Source organism: Dendrobates tinctorius, unplaced genomic scaffold (assembly GCF_039654945.1).
Source record: "Dendrobates tinctorius isolate UK_male_01 unplaced genomic scaffold, ASM3965494v1 ptg000099l, whole genome shotgun sequence".
NCBI lineage: Eukaryota > Metazoa > Chordata > Amphibia > Anura > Dendrobatidae > Dendrobates > Dendrobates tinctorius.
The window spans coordinates 978582-1006459 of record NW_027361767.1 but is presented as its reverse complement, the minus strand read 5'-3'; the positions used below and the strand labels follow the sequence as shown (position 1 = coordinate 1006459).

General features: G+C 41.8%; 1 protein-coding gene across 6 annotated transcripts in view; it reads right to left on the bottom strand.

Annotated features, from left to right (window-relative positions):
• The window catches only part of CACNA1A (calcium voltage-gated channel subunit alpha1 A), a 469601-nt gene extending 441955 nt beyond the window's left edge, over positions 1-27646 (bottom strand). For 2 of the 6 annotated variants that reach the window (XM_073587378.1, XM_073587381.1), the window contains exon 1: positions 26010-27629. In XM_073587378.1, the coding sequence (XP_073443479.1) occupies positions 26010-26256 (247 nt within the window). In that variant the 5' untranslated portion in view covers positions 26257-27629. Of the gene's footprint in view, positions 1-26009 lie in introns of all 6 variants that reach the window. The other 4 variants (XM_073587384.1, XM_073587383.1, XM_073587379.1 and 1 more) reach the window with 4 other exon arrangements.
• Between the last annotated feature and the right edge of the window lie 232 nt (positions 27647-27878).

Here is a 27878-nt window from a genome sequence, read left to right as displayed (position 1 = left end):
CGTGATGTTCGCTAAGGACTCTAAGACGGAGATTAACAGGAACAAACAGTTTACCAAGTTTACCGGCAGCAGGGGCGTTCCTCTGAGCGTCAACAACCTCTCCACGTCGGAGCATGTAAACGCCATAACCACCCCTTTTTGAAGAATAGGAATTGGTTCACACTTATCTTCTCCGCAGGAAAGCAATGGGATAAGGCATTTACCTTAATGTTTTTGTTCCCCAGCTTATATGTGACAAAAAAGTGAAACCTGATAATGAACAATGGCCATCTTGCCTGTCGAGGTGTTAGACATTTCGCCGATTCCAAATATACCAGATTCTTATGATCCATGATTACCATAACTGGGTGAGCTGCTCCCTCCAAAAAATTATGCCACTTAAAAGCCCATTTGATGGCTAAGAGTTCCTTGTTACCAAAGTCATAATATTTCTCAGCAGGTGACAGTTTTTTTTACAAAAATAAGCACATGGTTGCCATTTACCAGGAGACGCACCCTGCAACAATACAGCTTTCACTCCCACCTCAGACGTATCGATCTCAACGATAAAAGGCTGAGAGATGTCAAGCTGTATATAATAATAATAATAATAATACATTTTATTTCTATAGCGCCGACATATTCCGCAGCACTTTACATTTCAGAGGGGACTTGTACAGACAATAGACATTACAGCATAACAATAATCACATAGATTATAACAGATACCAAGAGGAAAGAGGGCCCTGCTCGCAAGCTTACAGTCTATGAGGGAAAAAGGGGAGAAAAGAAAGGTGGGTGGTAACAATTGCCCTGATTGTTTGGACCAGCCATAATGTTAAGTGTGTAACAGTACAGACTCAGAGGGCTTATGGATGCATAAAGCATGTGGGAGCATGGTATGTGGAACCTGGTTATGGTAAAACTTTTGGCTGTGCCACATAGGGATAGATTAGGTTAATGTGTTGAGGCAATAGGCCAGTCTGAATAAATGCGTTTTCAGGGCACGCTTAAAACTGTGGGGATTGGGGACTAATCGTATTGACCTGGGAAGTGCATTCCAAAGAATTGGCGCAGCACGTGTATAGTCTTGGAGACGGGAGTGGGAGGTTCTGATTATTGAGGATGCTAACCGCAGGTCATCAGCAGAACGGAGGGCGTGGGTAGGGTGGTATACTGAAACAAGGGAGGAGATGTAGGGTGGTGCTGAGCCATGGAGTGCTTTGTGGTTGAGGATAATAAGTTTGTACTGAATTCTGGAGTGGATGGGTAGCCAGTGTAATGACTTGTACAAGGTAGAGGCATCGGTGTAACGATTGGCGAGGAATAAGATCCTGGCAGCAGCATTCAAGACAGATTGGAGGGGGGAGCGTTTCGTAAGAGGGAGACCGATTAGAAGAGAGTTACAATAGTCGAGACGAGAATGAATAAGAGAAACAGTAAGAGCTTTTGCGGAGTCAAAAGTAAGAAAAGATCGAATTCTAGAAATGTTTTTGAGGTGCAAATAACAAGTGCGAGCCAGTGATCGTATGTGGGGGGCAAAGGATATCTCGCAGTCAAGTATGACCCCAAGACAGCGGGCCTGTTGCTGGGGAGCAATAGTGGAACCACACACAGAAATGGCAATTTCGGGTATAGGTGCATTAGTAGCGGGAGGAATCACAAGGAGTTCAATCTTTGACAGGTTCAGTTTTAGACACAGCGTTTAGACAAATGCCGGTGTTTTCTAGAAAGGTAGGCGTGATATCAGGAGAAGAAGAGTATAATTGGGTGTCATCAGCATAGAGATGGTACTGGAAACCATTGTTTGACCAATAGGGGCAGTGTACAAAGAGAAGAGGAGGGGGCCTAGGACTGATCCTTGAGGAACCCCAACAGTAAGGGGAAGATGAGAGGAGGAGGAACCGGCAAAAGATACAGTAAAGGAGCGGTCGGAGAGATAGGAGGAGAACCAGGAGAGAACGGTGTCTTTGAGGCCAATGGAACGGAACATAGTGAGAAGGAGCTGATGATCCACAGTGTCGAATGCCGCAGAGAGATCCAAGAGAATTAGCATGGAGTAATGACCATTTGATTTAGCTGTTAGTATATCATTAGAGACTTTAGTGAGGGCAGTTTCAGTAGAGTGTAAGGAGCGGAAACCGGATTGGAGAGGGTCGAGAAGAGAGTTATCAAAGAGATAGCGGATAAGACGGGAGTGGACCAGGCGTTCCAGGAGTTTAGAGATGAAGGGAAGATTAGAGACAGGTCTCTAGTTCATAGTTAGTGGCCCAGTTTTGGTCGAGGGATGGTTTTTTAAGTAGTGGATGTATGATGGCATGCTTAAATGAGGAGGGAAAGATACCAGAAGAGAGAGAGAGGTTAAGTATTTTAGTTAGGTGAGGGGTGACAGCAGGGGAAAGGGACTGGAGGAGATGTGACGGAAATGGGTCACTGGTGCAAGTGGTTGGGCCAGAAGATGCAAGGAGCCTGCTTACTACTTCTTCTGTGACTGGTTCAAAATCAGAGAGTGAGCTAGATGCAGTGGGGGAGGGAGGACAGTGCATGGTATGAGGTGATTGGGAGATAATTTCCTGTCGGATCTGGTCAAGTTTTTCTTTGAAGTAATTGGCCAGATCGTCAGCTTGGAGCTCCGTGGTTGGGGCCTGTACTCTTGGGTTGAGTAGAGAATGAAAAGTGTCAAAGAGACGTTTAGGGTTATTGGACAGTGAGGTGATGAGGGTGTTGTATATGGATTGGTGCAGAAGGAAAACACCTCTTCGACGTAACAAATGCCTACCTGGCGGGACTGGACCACTTGGAGAAGTCTGTCCCCTTCCTGCTCATATCTTTAAGAGCTTCACCAGCAAGCTAGACAAATACTAGAAATTAAAACTAATAAACTTTATTTTAATTTGATTAAAAAAGGACTTAGTCCATTTTAAAAATGCACATGTACAAAAACACAAACACAAACAAAAAAACCGCTAAATGCGGTAAGACCAAACTTCAGAAACTTTCCGGTTTACTCTTAGTGTCGTAGTCCAAATAATACACAGGCACTCCTTCAGAGTATCCGCTTAGTATAAATTTGTTTGGAACAAGCACTCTCTTATAGTGCCGTAAATTGTCTATATTAAATCCATTGCTTTTAAATCGATGTGTTACTTCTGTGTTACATCCATCATTCACACTCACAATGATTTTTGACAATTTTTGCAACAACAGCCTATACTATACACAATGGCATGGCACACAGTCTGAGATTCTTCAACTCGGTGTGAACCTATACATTGCTCTACTTATGCAGTTCACCACCTCCACAGATTTCTTTTAGAAAAAAAATCTCGTATATCATGGAGAGATCTCACCCAAATATTACTCAGTAACGGGTTCCTCCATGTGATGCTCCCTTCTCCCTACGCGTTTCACCGTCCAGATCATCAGGGGAGTCTCTGGGTCAAACTTAATGCCTTCATGGAAAAAGTGCCATCACAGGGCTGTTCATTTGCTTGCTTTTTATAACATGCACTCATTAGTATGTTCCCGCCTCCTACAAGTAGGCCGGGTGTATGCCCATGACCACTTCCTGTTGTTGCGTTACCATAGTGATAGACCTATTACTCATATGTTTCCAATACCACCTTCTGACTCATTCAAATTAAACCCTTATCACAGGTGTACTTAGACATATTACTAATCTATGATTGTGCAGGAATCAACCTTCTCATAGGGTATACACTCATGCGCGCTCTTTATACTTCGTTCAGCTTATCCGGTTGCCTGGTAACGCGCTGACGTCACTCCTCTCTCCTTCCTTTCTGGCGTGGACGCACCGCGCCTGCGCGCTCTACCGTGTCAAGTCCAACCCTCTTTCCTATGTCAGAGCGCCTATTTCCTCCCATCACTGAGTCACCATCCAGGGGCACACCGCGCCTGCGCACTCCATATGCAGCCGCTTCTTACAAGCTCCAGCCTCTGAGTGCATATAATCCCATCACAGGGTTATCACACGGGAGCATTTGTATATCTATCTACCCTTCACATGCGCTTCATCTAACACTTTCTTTGCGTCTGTCAGCTTATGTCAATTTTCATATAAGTATAATCAGTGTTATTTAACGAAGCGACAGTATATGAAAACTTTAGTATTTTTTTACAAAGTCAATAACGATCTAAAACCGCATATAATTACAATTAACATATTTTAGCGTTATATGGCAGATGTCCCCTGCTATTTGATAGTAAATGGCATATATATACTTTAATCACTATTATTAACGGAAGTGTTCCCTCTACAATCCCCAGGATACATGTGGGCATAGATTTTACCCTTGTATAAGATATTGGAGTTAATACATAACAGTCATTTTGGGCATACTTCACAAATTCATCATCCGATATTGAGATCTTTAAGTAATAAAACTCTGTTTCAATACTTCTTGATTTTCTCTTTTCAACTATCTCAATCGATCACCTAGGACTATGTACAGTACTTGACTTGGACTTGATACATCTACCTTCGAGACGAAGCTTCTTGTCGTCTCTTTGTCTCACTTTAGTTTATTAAACGGCTTACCCCACACTTAAGGGAACAAAAAAAGACCATAAGTCCTATTAAAAAGGTGTAACCCCTTCGGTCTCCCTCCAGAGTAACCCCACTACCCTTTAACCCCTATACAGGGATCTGGCTTTACGTGGGGCACAGTGGAGTTTGTCCTCTGGGGCTCAGCACTCATTGTATGTGGTAGGATAGGTTACTGAGTAATATTTGGGTGAGATCTCTCCATGATATACAAGATTTTTTTTCTAAAAGAAGTCTGTGGAGGTGGTGAACTGCATAAGTAGAGCAATGTATAGGTTCACACCGAGTTGAAGAATCTCAGACTGTGTGCTATGCCATTGTGTATAGTATAGGCTGTTGTTGCAAAAATTGTCAAAAATCATTGTGAGTGTGAATGATGGATGTAACACAGAAGTAACACATCGATTTAAAAGCAATGGATTTAATATAGACAATTTACGGCACTATAAGAGAGTGCTTGTTCCAAACAAATTTATACTAAGCGGATACTCTGAAGGAGTGCCTGTGTATTATTTGGACTACGACACTAAGAGTAAACCGGAAAGTTTCTGAAGTTTGGTCTTACCGCATTTAGCGGTTTTTTTGTTTGTGTTTGTGTTTTTGTACATGTGCATTTTTAAAATGGACTAAGTCCTTTTTTAATCAAATTAAAATAAAGTTTATTAGTTTTAATTTCTAGTATTTGTCTAGCTTGCTGGTGAAGATATTATTTCTAGCTAGTAGATCATTTGCTGAAAATCATATCTTTAAGAGGTCTGGCTACTACCGAAATGTTCTTTATGAATTTACAGTAGTAGTTAGCGAAACCTAAAAACCTTTGTAACGCCTTCACATCGTCAGGGCGATCCTGCCCAGACATTAGCGGGATCCATGCGAAAACTGGTAGAAGACAACACATATCCTAGGAAAGGGATCTCCTCAACCGAGAACATACACTTCTCAGGTTTGACATATAATTTATTGTCTAGGAGTATACATAAGACCTGCCTGACATGTACCTGGTGTGACTCAAGATCAGGTGAATAAATTAACGCCTTAATGACAGCCAATACGTCTTTTTACTGACCTGAGATATAAGAGAATATCATCCCCATACAGGTGACAATCTATCAGCTGTCAACTGTACACTATAGCTGACAACTTGCTGTATCACAAACGATCAGTGTTAACACCGTCCATATCTGTTTAATCCCTTAGTTGCTGCTGTCAAAAGTGACTACATCAAATAAATGATTAATAGGTTAAAGCAGAAGCCCCCACAATCTAATTGACACACCGAGATCATGATTGTGTGGTTCTGATGTTTGCCATAGCAGTTCATGGCAAAATAGCGGCCTTAGAGACTCCCGGCTATAGCGACAGAAGTTCAGAAGTTAGTGACATTTAGGTGGTAAACAAATACTTTTTCATTGCTGCTATATCACTTTGAATTAATTCCTGAAAATCACCTGAAGGGTTAATAACCTACCTGACAGCAGTTTTCAATATGTCAAGGGGTGCTGTTTTTAAAATGGTATCATGTTTGGGGTTTTCCAATATATAGCACCCCTAAAGTCACTCCAAACTTGGATAGGTCCCTCAAAAAAATACATTTTGTAAATTTCCTTGAAAAAATGAAAAATTATTGCTACATTTTTAAACCTCCTAAAAGGCTAACAAAATAAATTAGCGTTTTAAAAATGGTGCTGATGTAAGGCAGGCATGAGGGAAATGTTATTTATTATTGTTTTTGTGTGATATGACTATCTGGATTAAAGAGATTGTCATTCAAAGTTTGAAAATTGCAATTTTTTTACATTTTTGTCAAGTTTCTGATATTTTTTATAAATAAGCACAAAACATATCAACCTAAATTTACCATTATCATAAATTATAATGTGCCACGAAAAAACAATCTCAAAATCAAAGGGATTTGTTGAAGCGTTCCAGAGTTATTACCACATAAAGTGACATTGGTCAGAATTTATAAAATTGGCCCTGTCACTAAGGGGTTAATATGTCATCCAGATAGATAACCACGAATCTGCCTACCAAGTGACTAAAGATGTCATTTATAAAGTGTTGAAAGACGGCGGGCACATTTGTCAACCCAAAAGGCATCACCAGATTCTCATATTGTCCCTCGAGCGTATTGAACACTGTTTTACACTCATCCCCATCTTTAATGCGGATGAGATTATATGTCCCTCTGAGGTCCATCTTAGAGAACCATTTTGCCCCTACAATTTGATTAAAGGGGTCTGGAATGAGAGGGAGTGGATACGGATCACGGACAATGATCGGATTGAGTTCCCAGAAATCCAGGCAAGGGTGTAACCCCCCAAAAATGAACTCCACGGCAATGGGGGATGAGGATGGTCTGATATAACCCTTATCCAGGCTTTCCGTGATGTAGTCCTTCATGGCTTGTCTCTCTGGACGAGAGATATTATAGAGTCTGCTCTTGGGCAGCTTGGCACCATGATTGAGATTAATGGCGCAATCATAAGGACAATGGGGAGGGAGTTCTTCGCTCCCCTGCTCAGAGAACACATCCCCAAAATCCAACAGGCAACTAGGCAACACAAACAAGGGTTAACAGAAAACTCCAGGCATACAAAATATTCACTCACATACAACAGAGGAATGCATGGGGGTGTGAAAGTAGGGGAATAAACCAAAACTGAGAAGGTTAATGAATTACCACACATACAAACCATGCAACAGTTACTAATAACTCCTTCAACTCTCCTTCTCATATGTACTCCACTCCTACCATTAGCCATGCAGCAAATACTTGCTCTGACAAGGATTTGTAACAGAGCCCAGATTATAAAGGGGAAAGGGGTCGCTAACTGAGCTCAGCTGTGAGCACTGGGATTTCCAACATGGCCGATTAACCCCTGTTCTGCCAGAAGAAATAAACACATTTAAAATTAAAGAGAAGTGCTTCTTCTCAGTGTCGGAGTAGGAGCAATCAGACGCTGCAGTCTTCTGGCTCTATACTGTTGCGGTAACCCCGTGACAATATTGTTCTCAGCCTATACGCCTATATATACCTGTACCCTCCTCTGCCTATACACTTATATATCCTACTCTGCCCTTACACCTACACTATATATCCTACTCTGCCTATATACCTATATATATACCTATACCCTGCTCTGCGTATACACCTATATATCCTACTCTGCCTATACACCTATATATACCTGTCACGCTGGGTGAAGGATAAGTACGTGTACAACAATGGGGAGAGGGTGGGAGAGCCCAAACACTAGGGAAGTGGGGAGTAAAGACCCTTTGGCAGATCTAAAATCACCCTGTCTGCCCTAACCGTCCCTATATTGGTTCTGCACCTATTGCCGAGCAGGAATCTAATCCCTGCCTGACCCTAGTGATAGGCCCTGGTTAGGAAGAGGATGGGGAAACACTAGTCAGTCCTCACTGCAACTAAAGACAGAGAGGGTAGACGAACAAGGGGAACACTTAGCTTGAGAAGGCAACCGAGATGTCACGCCAGCAATCCTCCTCTGAGATGGAACTAACTGACTGTTAGTACTTCCAACTAGGCAGAGACAAGTAAGAGCTAACACCAGCATCAAGCTGCAGCAATTGAATGTATTTAGCACAGGAATGAAATTAGCAACAGAAGGTGGAGGTAACTGTTGGGTTCTAGAGGGAATAGGATATCACACCATAAGAGAAGTGCAAAAATCAAGAAGGTGCTTGAGCTAATCGCAAAGACCTTCTATAGCCAGATCCAGGATGACTGTCTGCGCAAAAAAACACTAATGTGAAACGAGCCTAAGTCGTTAGTAATTTTGGTGAGGGCAGTTTCAGTGGAATGATGGGGACGGAAACCAGATTGTAGGTTGTCGAAGAGCGAGTTAGATGAGAGGTGGAAGGAAAGTTCAGCATGGAGGTGCTGCCCCAGGAGTTGTAAGAGAATGGGAGCAGTGATATTGGGCGATAGCTGGGCATAGCGGTTGTGTCGAGGGATGACTTTTTGAGGATTGGTGTGATTGTGGTATGTTTGAAAGCAGAAGGCAAGGTACCAAAAGTTAGTGATAGATTGCACAGATGGGTTAGGGAGTGGATAAGTGTGGTGGTGAGGTGGGTAGGAGGTGGGATGTGATGAGGTCAAGTGCACAAATGATGAGATGTCATTTGTAGGGAGATGAGTGAGATCTCTTTCAGTGATGTTGGTGAGGGAGGCTATGGGGTTCGGGCATTGGTTTGGTATACAAAAGGTTTATGGTGGTCGAACAATAAAGACTTGCCTTGTTTGGTCGATCTTATTTTTGAAATGAGTGACAAAGTCCACAGCAGAGATGAGGGAGGTCGGAGGGGGGAAGTGGTGGGCAGAGAAGGGAATTAAAAGTGGTGAATAAGTGTGAGAGCTATTATTAAGAAGTAGAAGGAAGCGCATCAACTCAACCATGGAGTGGTGACCCCAGTGCTGAGGAACAAAGGGCAGAAATTTCACCAGCACTCTGGTGACTGCCTAACTGCAGATTCCAGCCCTCTTCTGGTATTAACATTAGCACAAATACTTTGCCCTCTATGGGAGCTTCATAGCTGAGCAGTTGCATGCAGCCATACATCACCAATCACAATGCCAAGTGTTGGATGGAGTGGTGTAAACCCGCCAATGGACTCTGGAGGGGACGTGTTCTGTGCAGTGACGGACCACACTTCTCTGGCGTATGATGGAGGAGTCTGGGTTTGATGAATGGCAGCAAAATGTTACCCGCCTGACTGCATTGTTCCCGCTGTACCGATGGTGAGAGAGGATAATGCTCTGGGCTGTTATCAGGTGGCAGCCTCGGCCCCTTAGTTCTAGTGAAAGGAAATCTTAATTCTTCTGTACAAGACATTGTGGACAATTGTAGCCTCCATCTTTGTAGGAACAGTTTGGAGAAGACTATTTTCTGTGCCCAGTGCACAAGGTCTATACAGACATGGGGGGAGGAGAACATGACCACAGCCCAGACATCAGTCGCATCCAACAACTAGACCTGAGACTGTGAGTCCAGCCTCTCCCCAACATGAGAGTCTGACATCAGAAATGCTGATCTGGATAAAGGGGCAAAATTTCCCACAGATGCCTCCAAAATCTTATAGAAATCGATCCCAGTGGAGCGGGACCGGTTCTAGCTGCAGAGGGTCCGACTCCATATTAATGTTTATGAATGTAGGGTGGGAGGTTCGATAAGCTCCTGGAGGTGTCCCAATACTTTGGTCCCTGTTGTATGTCTCATAAAACTATCCCTATACAGTACACCTTGCACAAGCTTCCACAGTCTGCCCTATGTGACTATATAGCTTGCATTCAGTTCTGGTAATCCACTCATTATCTGTACACATCAAACTGTTGTATATAGCTCCTGTATAGCAGAACATTTATATGTGAAGCACTTTTACACAGTAAGGACTTGTTTACATGCTGCGCTTTTGACGCATTTTTTTTCCACAACAATTTTACAAAACCAGCAAAGTGAAGGAGATTTCTGAATTGCGGCTCGCATTTTCCTGGCAGATTTTAACCATTCAAGCGTTTTTTTTTTCTTCACATATGCAGCAAGTCAATTCTTTGGGAAAAATTCAAGTAAAAACACATCAAAAACAACACATCTGCTGCAAATATTCAACGTGTGCACATAGCCTAAATCCTGCCTGCAAGGAGACCCCTGCTGTCCGCATTTCTCCCGGATCACCTCCCACTATCCCAGGCTAGTCTGCACCATGCTTCCATTACCTGGACATATAGTTTTACATGAAGTGCTGTGCTGGAATCTCCATAGATATATCCTGTAGACATATAAATCCCCGTCTGCTGTCTGGATCCTCATCTCCATCACTAATAATCTGTAATTCCTATAAGTCTATGTATGTAAATCCTAAAGTGATTCCCACACGAGGTGGTGATTACCATCACACCTATCCACGGTATTCCTCACCTCTCACCACTCAGGTGATTTGTGAAAGGTTTCCTCTTCTAAGTGTGAATTTTCTGCATGTAAAATATATCAGGATTTATGTATTAGAAGATCTTAATGTAAAGCCGGAACATACCCCACTTATATCACATCACTGATAATGCTGCTACCATGACAAAATTATACCGCACTCCTAAAACTTCACTACAACTTCTCCATCTTCACAAATACTACAATACCATGAGTAGGTCTGCATCCTCAAGATCTCCGCTCTGCTAGTACAAATGTAAGCTATTACCACATCGATCATCACCTTACTACTGCATCCCCAAATAACCTCACTACGATTATTACTACATTCACAAGATCATACTCCACATCTACCACTACTACTAATACTACATCCACAAGATCATACTCCACATCTACCACTACTACTAATACTACATCCACAAGATCATACTCCACATGTACCACTACTACTAATACTACATCCACAAGATCATACTCCACATGTACCACTACTACTAATACTACATCCACAAGATCATACTCCACATGTACCACTACTACTAATACAACATCCACAAGCTCATACTCCACATGTACCACTACTACTAATACTACATCCACATGATCATACTCGACATGTACCACTACTACTAATACTACATCCACAAGATCATACTCCATATGTACCACTACTACTAATACTACATCCACAAGATCATACTCCACATGTACCACTACTACTAATACAACATCCACAAGCTCATACTCCACATGTACCACTACTACTAATACTACATCCACAAGATGATACTCCACATGTACCACTACTACTAATACTACATCCACAAGATCATACTCCACATATACCACTACTACTAATACTACATCCACAAGATCATACTCCACATGTACCACTACTACCAATACTACATCCACAAGATCATACTCGACATGTACCACTACTACTAATACTACATCCACAAGATCATACTCCACATGTACCACTACTACTAATACTACATCCACAAGATCATACTCCACCTGTACCACTACTACTAATACTACATCCCCAAGATCATACTCCACATGTACCACTACTATTAAATCCACAAGATCATACTCCACATGTACCACTACTACTAATACTGCATCCACAAGATCATACTCCACATGTACCATTACTAAATCCACAAGATCATACTCCAAATGTACCACTACTACTAATACTACATCCACAAGATCATACTCCACATGTACCACTACTACTAATACTACATTCACAAGCTCATACTCCACATATACCACTACTACTAATACTACATCCACAAGCTCATACTCCACATGTACCACTACTACTAATACTGCATCCACAAGATCATACTCCACATGTACCACTACTATTAAATCCACAAGATCATACTCCACATGTACCACTACCACTAATACTACATCCACAAGATCATATTCCACATGTACCACTACTATTAAATCCACAAGATCATATTCCACATGTACCACTACTACTAATACAACATCCACAAGATCATATTCCACATGTACCACTACTACTAATACTACATCCACAAGATCATACTCCACATGTACCACTACTACTAATACTACATCCACAAGCTCATACTCCACATGTACCACTACTACTAATACAACATCCACAAGCTCATACTTCACATGTACCACTATTACTAATACTACATCCACAAGATCATATTCCACATGTACCACTACTACTAATACTACATCCACAAGCTAATACTCCACATGTACCACTACTACTAATACTACATCCACAAGCTCATACTCCACATGTACCACTACTACTAATACTACATTCACAAGATCATACTCCACATATACCACTACTACTAATACTACATCCACAAGATCATATTCCACATGTACCACTACTACTAATACTACATCCACAAGCTAATACTCCACATGTACCACTACTACTAATACTACATCCACAAGCTCATACTCCACATGTACCACTACTACTAATACTACATTCACAAGATCATACTCCACATGTACCACTACTACTAATACTACATCCACAAGATCATATTCCACATGTACCACTACTACTAAATCCACAATAGCATAAGTTCAATCATATTACCTCACTACTACATATTACCATTCCTACTTCATACCCCAAATAACACTGCACTGATATCACTTCATTATTACTATTCCATCTCTAAAATTATACATACAGATAAAACTTTACTACTACCAAGCTGTTTCTACTACATGCACAAGATCATTCTCCATCTATAATAAATCCGCAAGATCTTACTCCACTTTATTTGGGGATAAACAGTTTTCAAACAGGACGTTGCCAAGATACGACCGTCCAGGCTGAGAACCACTGAGGAATGATCGCCAAAGCAAATTGGGAAGTTAAAAAATAACTTTTATTGGACTATTTTAAAAAATCCAAACACAACAACATAGAACAAAGTGCAGTAAAGTGCAAATGTAGGCGTGTAACAAACAAGTATGCCAGTAACAAAGTAGCATCCTCCCTGTGTAATACACTGTGGAGACCCGGGTAAACCTCTGCTGGAATACTGGGCCCTTTATCCTTTATCAGGGAGACCAGGTCACAATAATAAGGAATCTACCCCTTGGGGCAGCCTCTGAGACACTAACTGGCCAGAAGGTCAGGAAAAGGGGGAGCCTTAGACAAAAGACTAAATAAATCAAGTTATACCCTAATAGTACATTGTATCTTACTCATAAGGATAAAGGGACTGTAAAACACCTGGTAGTACTGGATTAGTTACACCGTGAGACTTTTTCTCACTGTGCTAGCGATCATCGCACCGAGGACAACACAGTACAGGGGCCCGGCTGGGAACGCAGCAGCCTCAGTGACCGTCAGTAACCTCAGTGACGTCACTGCTAGTCATTGATGCTGCGCTCGCAGCAGCTCATTCACCAGTGGTTCTCAGCTTGCATGGTCGTATCTTGGCACCATCCAGTATGGTGGCTCAGTGGCTAGCACTGTAGCCTTGCAGCGCTGGGGTCTTGGGTTCAAATCCCACCAAGGACAACATCTGCAAGGAGTTTGTATGTTCTCCCCGTGTTTGCGGTGGCAAGTGGGGTTGATGTCACCATTGTTATGTTCGGTGACATCAAGCCCACGACTTAGTAATGGAGAGTCTATAAGACACCTATCCATTACTAATCCTATAGTGTCTTATAGATGCCTCTCCATTACTAAGTCGTGGGCTTGATGTCACCGAACATAACAAAGATGACATGAACCCCACTTGCCACTGCCACAGATCAATTGGGAAGAACCAGGCAAAGTGCCAGAATTGGTGCATCTAATAGATGCGCCTTTTCTTGGTGGCTGTGGGCTGTTATTTTTAGGTTGGGGGGTCAATATCCATGGCCCCTTAACAGCCATAGAATACCATCCCCCAGGTGTCTGCTTTAGCTTGGCTGGTTGTCAAAAATGGGGGGACCTCAAGTCATATTTTTAAATTATTTTTTTTAATGATTTTTAAAAAAAGGTGTGGGGGACCCCTCTGTTCTTGATAATCAACCTTGCTAAAGTTGACAGCTGTGGGTTGCAGCTGTCAGTTATGCCTGGCTGGTTATCAAAAATACAGGGGAATCCTCTCATTTTAATTTTTTTCTTTTAATTATTTAGAGCGCAGGTGCCGGCAGATGAAAACTCACATCAGCTGCCGCCTGCTCTCCTTGCTATTAGCAGCAGCAGGCGTAGGCAGATGGGAGTAGTAGTTCCTTCAGCTGATGCCAATGACTGGAGGTAAACTTTTTACTTCTGATCACAGCTTCAAAATCACGCTGTCATCTGACAGCGTGAGAATCGCGGCTGTCTGGCCGGCTGTAATGATTTTACCGCCAGTCAGAGGCAGTGTTTACCGTGCTGTCACACACATAACAGAGTGAGAAACACTTGGTGTTTGGGGTGCCAGACCCGAACAGTAACACGGACTCCCTTTTGGAAGGTGTTCCTCAGTTCAGGGCACCTGCTGAAATTATTCAACACCCAAGTGCCCATGTTTTATTACAAAGTTGAGTCGCATGGCCTAATTATTATGTTAATAGTAGGATTTTGGGCATTATTCTTCCATGAGGACGTCTTCTGGCCAGACGTTACATTATAGTAGTTATATTCTTGTACATAGGGGGCAATATTATAGTAGTTATATTCTTGTACATAGGGGGCAGTATTATAGTAGTTATATTCTTGCACATAGGGGCAGTATTATAGTAGTTATATTCTTGTACATAGGGGCAGTATTATAGTAGTTATATTCTTGTACATAGGGGGCAGTATTATAGTAGTTATATTCTTGTACATAGAGGCAGTATTATAGTAGTTATATTCTTGTACATAGGGGCAGTATTATAGTAGTTATATTCTTGTACATAGAGGCAGTATTAAAGTAGTTATATTATTGTACATAGGGGGCAATATTATAGTAGTTATATTCTTGTACATAGGGGGCAGTATTATAGTAGTTATATTCTTGTACATAGGGGCAGTATTATAGTAGTTATATTCTTGTACATAGGGGCAGTATTATAGTAGTTATATTCTTGTACATAGAGGCAGTATTAAAGTAGTTATATTATTGTACATAGGGGGCAGTATTATAGTATTTATATTCTTGTACATATGTGGCAGTATTATAGTAGTTATATTCTTGTACATAGGGGGCAGTATTATAGTAGTTATATTCTTGTACATAGAGGCAGTATTAAAGTAGTTATATTATTGTACATAGGGGGCAGTATTATAGTAGTTAACCTATATTCCAGTACATAGGGGACAGTATTATAGTAGTTGCATTCTTGTACATAGGGGCAGTATTATAGTAGTTATATTCTTGTACATAGGGGCAGTGTTATAGCAGTTATATTCTTGTACATAGGGGAAGTATTATAGTATATTCTTGTACATAAGGGGCAGTATTATAGTAGTTATATTCTTTTATATACGAGCAGTATTATAGTAGTTATATTGTTCTACATGGGGCAGCATTATAGTAGTTATATTCTTGTACATAGGGGCAGTATTATAGTAGTTATATTCTTGTACATAGAGGCAGTATTAAAGTAGTTATATTATTGTACATAGGGGGCAGTATTATAGTAGTTAACCTATATTCCAGTACATAGGGGACAGTATTATAGTAGTTGCATTCTTGTACATAGGGGCAGTATTATAGTAGTTATATTCTTGTACATAGGGGCAGTGTTATAGCAGTTATATTCTTGTACATAGGGGTAGTATTATAGTATATTCTTGTACATAGGGAGCAGCATTATAGTAGTTATATTCTTTTATATACGAGCAGTATTATAGTAGTTGCAGCATTATAGTAGTTATATTCTTATTCTTGTACATAGGGGCAGTATTATAGTAGATATATTCTTGTTCATAGGGGCAGTATTATAGTAGTTATATTCTTGTTCATAGGGGCAGTATTATAGTATATTCTTGTACATAAGGGGCAGTATTATGGTAGTTATATTCTTGTTCATAGGGGCAGCATTATAGTAGTTATATTCTTGTACATAGGGGGCAGTATTATAGTATATTCTTGTACATAGATGGCAGTATTATAGTAGTTATAATCTTGTACATAGGGGGCAGTATTATAGTAGTTATATTCTTGTACATAGGAGCAGTATTATAGTAGTTATATTTTTGTACATAGGTGCAGTATTATAGTAGTTATAATCTTGTACATATGTGGTAGTATTATAGTAGTTATATTCTTGTACATAGGGGGCAGTATTATAGCAGTTATATTCTTGTACATAGAGGCAGTATTAAAGTAGTTATATTATTGTACATAGGGGGCAGTATTATAGTAGTTAACGTATATTCCAGTACATAAGGGAAAGTATTATAGTAGTTGCATTCTTGTACATAGGAGCAATATTATAGTAGTTATATTCTTGTACATAAGAGCAGTATTTTAGTAGTCATATTCTTGTACGTAGGGGGCAGTATTATAGTAGTTATACTCTTGTACATAGGGGCAGTGTTATAGTAGTTATATTTTTGCACATAGGGGCAGTATTATAGTAGTTATATTCTTTTATATACGAGCAGTATTATAGCAGTTATATTGTTGTACATAGGGGCAGCATTATAGTAGTTATATTCTTGTTCATAGGGGCAGTATTATAGTAGTTATATTCTTGTTCATGGGGCAGTATTATAGTATATTCTTGTACATAAGGGGCAGTATTATGGTCGTTATAATCTTGTACATAGGGGGCAGTATTATAGTAGTTATTTTCTTGTACATAGGGGTAGTATTATAGTAGTTATATTCTTGTTCATAGGGGCAGTATTATAGTAGTTATATTCTTGTTCATGGGGCAGTATTATAGTATATTCTTGTACATAAGGGGCAGTATTATGGTCGTTATAATCTTGTACATAGGGGGCAGTATTATAGTAGTTATTTTCTTGTACATAGGGGGCAGTATTATAGTAGTTATATTTTTGTACATAGGGGCAGTATTATAGTAGTTATATTTTTGTACATAGGAGCAGTATTATAGTAGTTATGTTCTTGTACATAGGGGGCAGTATTATAGTAGTTATATTCTTATACATAGGGGGCAGTATTATAGTAGTTATATTTCTGTATATAGGGAGCAGTATTATAGTAGTTATATTCTTGTACATAGGAGCAGTATTATAGTAGTTATGTTCTTGTACATAGGGGGCAGTATTATAGTATATTCTTGTACATAAGGGGCAGTATTATGGTCGTTATAATCTTGTACATAGGGGGCAGTATTATAGTAGTTATTTTCTTGTACATAGGGGCAGTATTATAGTAGTTATATTCTTGTTCATAGGGGCAGTATTATAGTAGTTATATTCTTGTTCATGGGGCAGTATTATAGTATATTCTTGTACATAAGGGGCAGTATTATGGTCGTTATAATCTTGTACATAGGGGGCAGTATTATAGTAGTTATTTTCTTGTACATAGGGGGCAGTATTATAGTAGTTATATTTTTGTACTTAGGGACAGTATTATAGTAGTTATATTCTTGTACATAGGAGCAGTATTATAGTAGTTATATTCTTGTACATAGGAGCAGTATTATAGTAGTTATGTTCTTGTACATAGGGGGTAGTATTATAGCAGTTATATTCTTGTACATAGGGGGCAGTATTATAGTAGTTATATTCTTGTACATAGGGGGCAGTATTATAGTAGTTATATTCTTGTACATAGGGGGCAGTATTATAGTAGTTATTTTCTTGTACATAGGGGGCAGTATTATAGTAGTTATATTCTTATACATAGGGGGCAGTATTATAGTAGTTATATTTTTGTACATAGGAGCAGTATTATAGTAGTTATATTCTTGTACATAGGGGCAGTATTATAGTAGCTATATTTTTGTACATAGGAGCAGTATTACAGAAGTTATATTCCTATATATAGGAGCAGTATTATAGTAGTTATATTCTTGTACATAGGGGCAGTATTATAGTAGTTATATTCTTGTACATAGGGGCAGTATTATAGTAGTTATATTCTTGTACATTGGGGCAGTATTATAGAAGTTATATTTTTGTACATAGGAGCAGTATTATAGCAGTTATATTCTGGTACATAGGGGCAGTATTATAGTAGTTATATTCTTATACATAGGGGCAGTATTATAGTAGTTATATTCTTGTACGTAGGGGCAGTATTATTGTAGTTATATTCTTGTACATGGGGGCAGTATTAAAGCAGTTATATTTTTGTACATAGGGGGCAGTATTATAGTAGTTATATTTTTGTACATAGGGGCAGTATTATAGCAGTTATATTTTTGTACATAGGGGCAGTATTACAGTAGTTATATTCCTATATATAGGAGCAGTATTATAGTAGTTATATTCTTGGTCATAGGGGGAAGTATTATAGTGGTTTTATTTTTCTATTACAAAGTAGTCTCAGCTTTATTTTATGGCCATCACTATTTTGGCTTGAAATTTCTGAATCAAAAATATGTTTGTTGCTGCGCTTTTCTCCCCTCACCTCTTGGCAGTACAATGAAATTAAATTAGTCAGTAAGGGGAGGTGGTAAAAACTGAGTAAAGTTGATGAGTTAAGTAGTTTTATAATCCTACCTTGATTTTCGGCATGATTGGCGGGGTGTTCAGAATAAGATTATTAGGAACATCCCTAATGTCTTCATGTGAACCTTACTATGCTAGGATTTAGAAATGGCCACTGTATGAGTAAATGGCAGACTGATGGCAGTGAGGTGTGTAGGAAAGGTGCGGAGGCCGTGATGGCGGCTGTATGGACTTGCATCCTAACCTTTGCCGAGGTGTTCATGTGACATGTTGTACTTGTGGTGCTCTTCATTGATACGATATACTAATGGTATTACCCCACCCCCACCAAATGAACTGAAGCAAGAATAAGAGAAGCAGCGGTGAATACGATGAAGGAAAAACCTGTGGAGGCAGCATCCATCAAAGAGAACGCTGACTGCGAACCAATACTGCACCGCTCAGCAAAGTACAAAATGCAGTTTGCTTTATTTTTTAATTTAGTTCTGCTCAGTGAAGCAGCTGCAATGCAATTCTCAGGATCTACAGTAAGTGAACACATTCAGCTTATGCAGCCACCATACCCGGCTGGCCTCCTAGCAAAACACAGACCGGTGCCACACAAAGTGGGTCATCAGCGATGCCACCCGAATCCACCCTGAACTGCCCACGGGGCCTAGAAGCTGCAGGCACTTCCAACCTTCCACACCGACACAGGGTCTAGTGGTGGACCCCCATCTTATGACAGTTTGTGAATGCTCCCCCTCCTGCCTTGTGACATCACTCATCCATTGCTGGGGGGGCAGAAATTTGCCAGTTTGCTCCTGCTACAGGGTGAGGTTGGATCTGAAGTAAACATATGAATAATAGATATCAGATGGAGACAATATGACCTGATGCTCGGTGGACGCAGGGTGCAATTTCTAATGCCAAAGGCCGGCCGACAATGTTGGCAGCGGTGTGTTACGAGTGGGCAGGACAGGAGCTTTTTTATGACCGTCACTTTAAGATACCCCTGCACTGCCCAGCTGTCCGTTTTCTCCTCTGTAGATAGTACGATTGTCCCGTTGGTTGCCTTTACTGAATTTAGGGGTTGTCAAAGATTAGAACTTGAACTGCTCTTTAAAAAGTGATACTCCTGTTGACAGTGTTTTGTCAGAGGGAGATTATTACTACAGGACTAGTTGCCTCGTGCCTCCTAGTCCAACCACATACCCCCAGCACTGATTAGCAGTTCTCTGTCACTATACAATGTACTCAGAAAGCAGAGATGTGGGTGGCATTATAATGTGACTCTATCATAACTGCTGCACCCAGTAAACTAAGTGACACATCTGTCAGGAACTGGGGGGTGTGGTTGCGCCCAGAGGTCAGGGATTTATTTGTATATTCCCCTTTCCAGTTCCGGTTAGGAACTTGCAGCTCTCTGGCGCCCCCCTTCCCTCAGGTCAGTAAGAGAACTACACCTGGGGTAAGTAGTCGCCAGAAAGGCTGCCTTGCCGTGTACTGGCTATTGGGCACTCTGCAGTGAGGGCGGCATGTATATCCCCAGTCTACGGGTGGGTAATTCACACATAAAACCTCGGGTTTCCATCACTGCCAGAGTCTCCCAAATCCCCAGAACACTTTGCTGCCACCAGCTCCTTGTTTACATTAAAATAAATATCAGGTCAGGAGCCCACCCACAGGGTAGCGTTCGTTTATAGAGCAAGGAAAACGAAACTAGTAAATTTTATAGATTTACTCCAGAAAATATAGGCAGTGTTTACAAAAATTCAAAAGATGTTACAAAAGATACAAGACACAGTATATACAGACAATTACAAAATAAAATTGATTAAAATAAGAACTTACACATCTCAGTCAATGGCACACCGTGTGGAGGAGGGGGGAGGGGAACCCTCCCAGAGCAACAGGTCACAATGCACAGCTTTCCATAGCTGATTGCCCGGGCAAAAGACAGCATCTTTGTCTGGGCCTCTGAGCTTTATACCTTTGCCCAAAACCAAGGGTCTCCCCCTCAATGTCCTCACAGGGTGGGCTGGTTACACCCCCTTTAGAAAGTTACTAAAAAACTTCTATTTGTCATTACTCTGGGTGGAAACCTTGGAAAGAGACGACAGGGATATCATTTTTCTTATTAAGACATTAAAACACCTCATAGAAAATAGCCTCTCCAAACCTTGTCTAATGACTTTGGGAGCCCCCTGCATCCTGCTAGTGCATTAGTCATTAGACAAGGTTTGGTGAGGCTATTTTCTATGAGGTGTTTTTGCTAAAATTTACAGGATTTTTAAGTCCTTTTTTCCCTGTGAGCTTTTTATTATGACCTTACCTTTCTTTTGATACTAAACATCATATGTGTAATCGAAACCATGGAAAATTATTCATATTTTCCTGACAACAACACTGGAATCAGGGTCTCTGTCCCTACATCACGCTGTTGTCAAATTAGATAGCAAAAAAATGAATGACGTAAAAGAGGAAAACGTTTATTTATTCATGCAATCCAATAAATCCAGAATGTAAATTTTGAAAATGTATTTGGACGTTCATCAGAAAGACGCGGATTGTTAGCGGTGCAGTGGAGGAACCATGTAAGAAGTGCTGTGAGGAATGCGACTGACACATGAATCACACAGCCTGTGACGTCAGTCACTTCCTCTACAGCACTTCTTACATTGTTCCTCCACTGCACCGCTAGCAATTTGCATCTTTCTGGTGAAGATCCAGATACAGGACTAAAACGTTAACATTTTCGGGATTTACATTCTGGATTTAATGGATTGCATGAACAAATAAACGTTTTCTTCTTTGACGTCATCCATTTGAGTCTTCAGCTACATTTTATACTAGTGCAGCAGAAGAGCCAAATATAATAGGGTGGTTATCCCAAAATCAGAGACACTGTAAGTGGTGTCTGCAGTCTGCCATGCACCTGATACTAGATAGAGATGGCGCTGCGCTGCCCAGGAAAAAATATACAGTGCAATATTCAGCCAATATTATCTCTAGTCAAGTCAACTAATTGACGGATCACAAACTGGTTTTCAGTCCTGGACAGGAACCTTCATCAGATGATCACCTGACAAAGGCTCCTGTCCGGAGCCGAAAATCGGTGTCAATTTGTGGAAATAGTATTCCCTGAATATTGCACAGTATCGTTTTTCCTTGGAAACGCGCCGCCATCTCCACAATTCCTCTATCTCGTGTTAACCCGTTCAATCCCCGGAGCGTGTTCTCTCCGACTCCCACCTTCAAAGCGGAGTTGATCTAACAATTACCAGGTTCTACTGGGCCACCTGAGCGCCACCAAAATTGTACCCTTGTGTCACAGCAATAAAAGGGGTCCTCCTGAAGATAGGCAATCAATTGGCAGGGGTAGGACAACTTGTCCGCTCCCCAATCCGCAGTTTACAGTTCCCGCGGTGGCCGTAATAAACCACATACGGATTAGGAGCAACACAGCTCTCTACACAGCGTAGTGCCCTTTAAGACCCACATGGCTAGGAATGGTGTCATGTATTTTTGTGGGGTGCGAATATGAAAGCTTTGGAGCGTCACGTGGCTCCCTTACGTCAGATTCGTTGTCAGAAATCTGTGAACACTTGAAGGAACACAATTTATACTTCCAGAAGAAGTCATTAAGCGTGGAACTTATTTTTTGAACATTATAACATGACAATGATTTGCCGCTTCTATCGCCACGGTGACCATTTACATGTGTCAGGTAGACTGACAGCCGTGCAAATCGTCCTATTCCACATGAGCGAGTTGCCACACGAGATACCTCCGCAAATCAGACAAGCGTCATCAAAGAAACAGTTGTTAAAAGCTATAAGCACCGTATTCCTGGGATTGGTAAACTGGGGTTATAAAGAGGAGGTCCAGCTTAGAAAACCAAATTACATACTCCATTATAAGGAAGCATGAGTTATTTAAAGGGGTTCTTTGTTCACTTGGTTAGAGGGAAGAATGGTTATAAAGTGTCTCTTGCTCTGGAGGACCTGTCCTATACTGCATTGATATGAATGGGCACTGTGTAATGCTCAATTTCTCCTGTGGAGGCACTGCAGGGAAAATGAATGCTCGTTGCCAGCCGATCATGGAAGGTCCAAGCAGGAGGACACTTTATGATCTGGATATGACCCCTTAGAGAACCCTTTTAATGACCATAACCCATGTAATATAGAGTCTATATCACATAACCCTCTGCCCCCAGCACGCTCAATGTCTTATGGAATCAGGTTAATCATATATCTCCCCTCCAACCGATTCGGCTCCTGAAATGGTCTTGTTAACATTAACTTCTCCTCTCCTCCAGACCTTATTCTGTCCTCAGTGATAGCATACATATGGTAGGAAAGGTTAGAGTTATCCATGCGTAGAATTAGGAGTCAGCAATTTCAATCTGAATTGCTTGAAGACTAAATATCAAATGTATCCCCACAGGAATAGTTGTCCATCTGTGATATCACATGAATATCTAGAAAACTACCATGATGGTGACTATGAATTCTACGGAGGCAAAAAATGTTCTCCAGCATTATCATATGTGTGATCAGATTTGGACACATGAACATACACAAAGGTCGTTACCAGTAGAAAACCGCAACCATTGATGAAGCAAAGCATTGCACCAACAAAATCTTGGGTCCAAGAATTGACCAAGTGATTTATGGTGGTCATTAATGACTAAATGTGGGAGCTAATCTTGTCCAAATGAATTTTTGGGGCCTTTTCTGGAGGCCAGTGAAGGGATATCTGAATATTGGATCCAACCACTTGTCAACACAATCTCTTACTCTCGAGAAGTCTACTCCAATCCTTGTGCCTCTAGTTGGCTGATTGAATCTCGCATCAATGTCTTATAGCCAACCGCTGGCCCAACTTATCTTTGGGCTTAGTTATTCCATCCTAATTATTTTTTTTTTAAGGATTAACCTGTATTTTAAAACCAAACTTGTGAACAAAGATGAATTTGTGGACAGCACCTGATTAGATCTTGGCACCAAGCTCTGCAGACTTCAAGCCGATCATCTGAATCACATCATGTGCCCTTTCGTGAGTGGCCCCATAGTTCATGAATCCAGCCTGGCTCATTTACAATGCTTATAATGCCAGGTAATGGGGCTTCACAAAGTGCGCACACCCAAGCAATTCTAAAACTGAGGTGCTACTCATATCGCCCTATATTGAAACAACCCCATACCACTGTGTACACCAGGATGGCCTCATGGTGGTGATCTGGACCCTCAGCCACTCAGAGGCTCGTAGACAGCTGACATTGACCTGTTCACAGCAGGATGTGATGTAGATGAGTCCACGATATATTACAGGTCCCCTCTTGGCGCTTGTGGCTGAAGGGTGGTGCACACTTTGTACATGCAGTGCATTCTAGATTTTGGATCCTGAAGAGCACTTTGCTATGGGACCCCTAACGGGTACACTAGCCTAAATTGATTAGGGTATGAGTTGAAAGACCCAATATATTGAGATCTAGCCTAGTGACTGGTGCTTACAAAGGCTAGCCTCGTTGTCTTTGTGGAGCATGTGACAGCACGGGACATTATGTCCTTTTTATGTAGAGCATTCCTACAAAATGTAGAAGGAAACACATTCACAATACAAAAGGAAAATCAAATCACTCCATGCCCAAATTCTCTAATACATTAGATTCACTGCTTTACATCTCTACAACTCATAGATCGCCAGCTCCTCCGACCATCTCATGGAAATGATATGTACATGAACCCCATTATACAGCAGTTACAGCACCCTCATATCACCATTCAGGGCTGCGCTTTGCCTCAAATGTGCTCACAGCCCTACAGTGTCTGCAGCAGAGCTCCCAGCGCTGACCAGTATCTGCTCCCATCACACCAGGAAAACAGCCCGAAGGGGGGATGTCTCCAGACGTCACTCCCGAAATTCAGACCCCAATATGACACCAGAAATGGGAGAGATCGATAGATAAAAGATAGATCATAGATAAATAATGGATAGATAGATAATAGATAGATATAAAATAGATAGAGGATTGATATTAGATCAATAGATAGATGTGAGCTGATATATAGACAGATTTAAGTATCAGATATGTTTCTGGAGCCATGTACATAGAAGTATTTTTATTTTATTCTTTATATTATCTATTTGATAGCTATCATCTATCTATTATCTATCTATCATCTATCTATTATCCATATATTATCTATCTATCTGTCTGTCTATCTCCATTTCTGAATATGATATTACCTCTCCCCTGTATACGTGAGCAGGTGCAGGGGAGGTACACATGATCCATATGAGTGCGTCTATATTCCAGTGTACACCTATGTAGCGCACAGGTATGACTAGGAGGACTGCACCTTGCACACTGCAGTGGGGACATATGCACTGGACGGTGTAGAATACAATGCATGAGTGCATCACCAGGGCTGTATCTACCATCATCTCCGTCAGCTGGTAAACCACTGGGCTATGTGCATAGAATGCAGCATTATCAGGCGGATTTATTAATGGAGCATTGCACTGCAGTGCTATATATAGCTCCATACATGCTTTATATATGCTATGCCCAGCGTTCATAGACAACACACATATACACTGAGTGATGGGGACAGCGACTCACAGAGTGCTGCCCATTTCATTGACACATTTATTACATCGCCCAGACGGTATATATGTGTGTGTATACATAGCTACCATACTGTACAGATCAGCTACATGCCCGCATGGATACCTGCACATATATGGTAGGGAGTTGTGAGAGAGAGAGATGATATACAGACAGATAATAAAGAAATAGATAATAGATTAATAGATAGTTGAGGATAGATAGATAGATAGATAGATAGATAGATAGATGATATATAGACAGATAATAAAGAAATAGATAATAGCTTAATAGATAGATAGATAGATAGATAGATAGATAATAGATAGATAGATAGTTGAGGATAGATAGATAGATAGATAATAGATAGATAGATGATATATAGACAGATAATAAATAAATAAATAGATAATAGCTTAATAGATAGATAGATAGATAGATAGATAGATAGATAGATAGATAGATAATAGAGAAGTGACCTCCCCCCAATACTGCACATTGCTGCCCCATTCACCATACAGGACCGGGCTGATCTCCCATCCCATAGATCCATACACGCCGGACACATAGGGCAGAGCATATCTCGCTGTATGGGGGCACGTATATATGGGACAGGCTCACATGACGTTCCAGACCTGGATGAACACATGCACATATAGTAATGGACCCTCATACACCTCCTGTAGATGGATTTTTCTACTTCTTTGGTTTTTATGGCCTCAACATAAATACAAGGGACCATTATGGCATGGAAACATGTTTAACCCTTACAGCGCACCCCAGCCTATTGGCCCCAATGCCAAGAGTGAAAAGGATATGGCCATTCGGTGATTTTTTTGGCGTATTTCCTCACCACGTTGTCTTCGCTGAAGAGGAAGAGGGAGCGGTTGACGGTTAAGCAGCTCTGCCGTACCGGGATCGGGTTGTACAGCGCCATAGTTCGGGCCCTCTGTGCCATTGACTGTTTGTAGATCCGCTGGGCCCCCGGGGGCCCACCTTGTCGACTTCCACGACCTGCGCCTCCACCACCACGGGCCGGCACCTCGTCCCCGAAGCGAGCCCCCATGATGTTGGGGACAAAGTCCGCGGGTTACCGGAAAGCGAGGAGCAAGGAAAAGATGTAGGAAAAGAAGAGGTAAGGACGCTGCAAAGCATCACATCTCATCCAGACAGGCAGCGTCCCGGGTATGACTGCACGCTCCTCAGGTATCTCCGCAGACAGGTGCTCATACAGAAAATACAGGAATGGACCGAGAGGATCTCTCAACTTAACGGGAGAAGACACGTCCGCCCATTAGCAAGTCAGCTATACGGAGGGAGTTCTATACAGGGTCTTCATGCAAGAAAGTCCGGGTCGTGGCAGCAAATGGAGATCGAGCCGTAGAGAGGTGGCGGTTAGGATCAGGGGCGATCACACATTCCCTCGTCGCCAGGACTCGTCTCTTTCAAAATGAAAAAAAAAAAGAAACAATAATAATAATAAAAGGAAAAAAAAAGGAAAATTAAAATAAAAAAAAAAAGATTGAGGGGTCTTGCGGTGCGGACCCTCTCCCCTGTGCGCTCTGCCGTTTTCAGACCTGCCGTTTTCAGAGCTGCATCTTTCAAGATCCTGCAATCTGTCCGGGGCGGTGGGAGGAGGAGGACGTGGAAAAGAAGGGGGGTGGTGGTAGTGGGTGATAGGAAGAGAGAGCGAGAGGTGGTGGTGGTGGGGGGAACCCAGGGAGAGCGAGAGGAGGGAGATGAGGCAGGCTTCAGAGTATGGGGGAGTCTTGGAGAACCTCACGATGGAGCCACCATGACATTTGGAGATGGGAAATCATTCACAATGGGTTATAGACTGAATGGCAATGGTATGGGGATGGGGGCTGGAGTGGGGGGGGGCTCCAGCAATGCTTGGCACTTCCATTGTATTCCTTACACCCCATTATTCTAGATATGGAGGCTCCAATGTGTCCAGTCTGGGAAGAAGCTGCTCAATCCTCCACAGCAGCAGCGGAGGGAGAGATCCAGCAGGGGAGGGGGAGAGACTGGAAGAGAAGGAGGGGAGAGATCTGCTGCAGTCCTCAGCTCCACACCCCCACTCCCACCACTCCCCCAGCCCTATGCAATACTGAGGTCTGCCTGGGATCGGCCATTGGGGGCCATAAGAGGCATCCAAAGTCCAGATTGAAGAAGAAAGGACGCGGCCGACAGCCCTATGGACTATGGATCACCTATGGGATAGGACTGGGGCTAAAGGTGGAGGTGGGATCCCTGCTGGCTGCTGGCTCCCTACCTACACATGATAGCCCCAGGCCAATCACTGCAGCAGCTGGCCGCCAAACCCACACAGGAGCGTCTAATGGTGGGGGGGTGAGGACACGAACACGACAAGCCAAGTGGAAAGTGACAGAAGGGGGTGAGGAGCAAAATGGGAGCTGGAGAATGCCTGAGCCTGGGCTGACACACCGCACAGGTGCTGGAGCGCTCTGCACAGAAGTTTGGGGGTCAGCAGGAGAGGGCGCTAGTGAGCAGGAGTGTATAGGGAGCGATGCAGTGATGTGTCACACAGTCCGGGCTGGGAGCTGTCCAAGTGCTGATCCGCCTCACCATACTACCAGAGGAGCAGCACAGCCTGGGCCACTGCATGGCCACACTGCACCATTAACCCTGCTCCTGCCGGAGACTACACCACACAGGCAGCGTGGA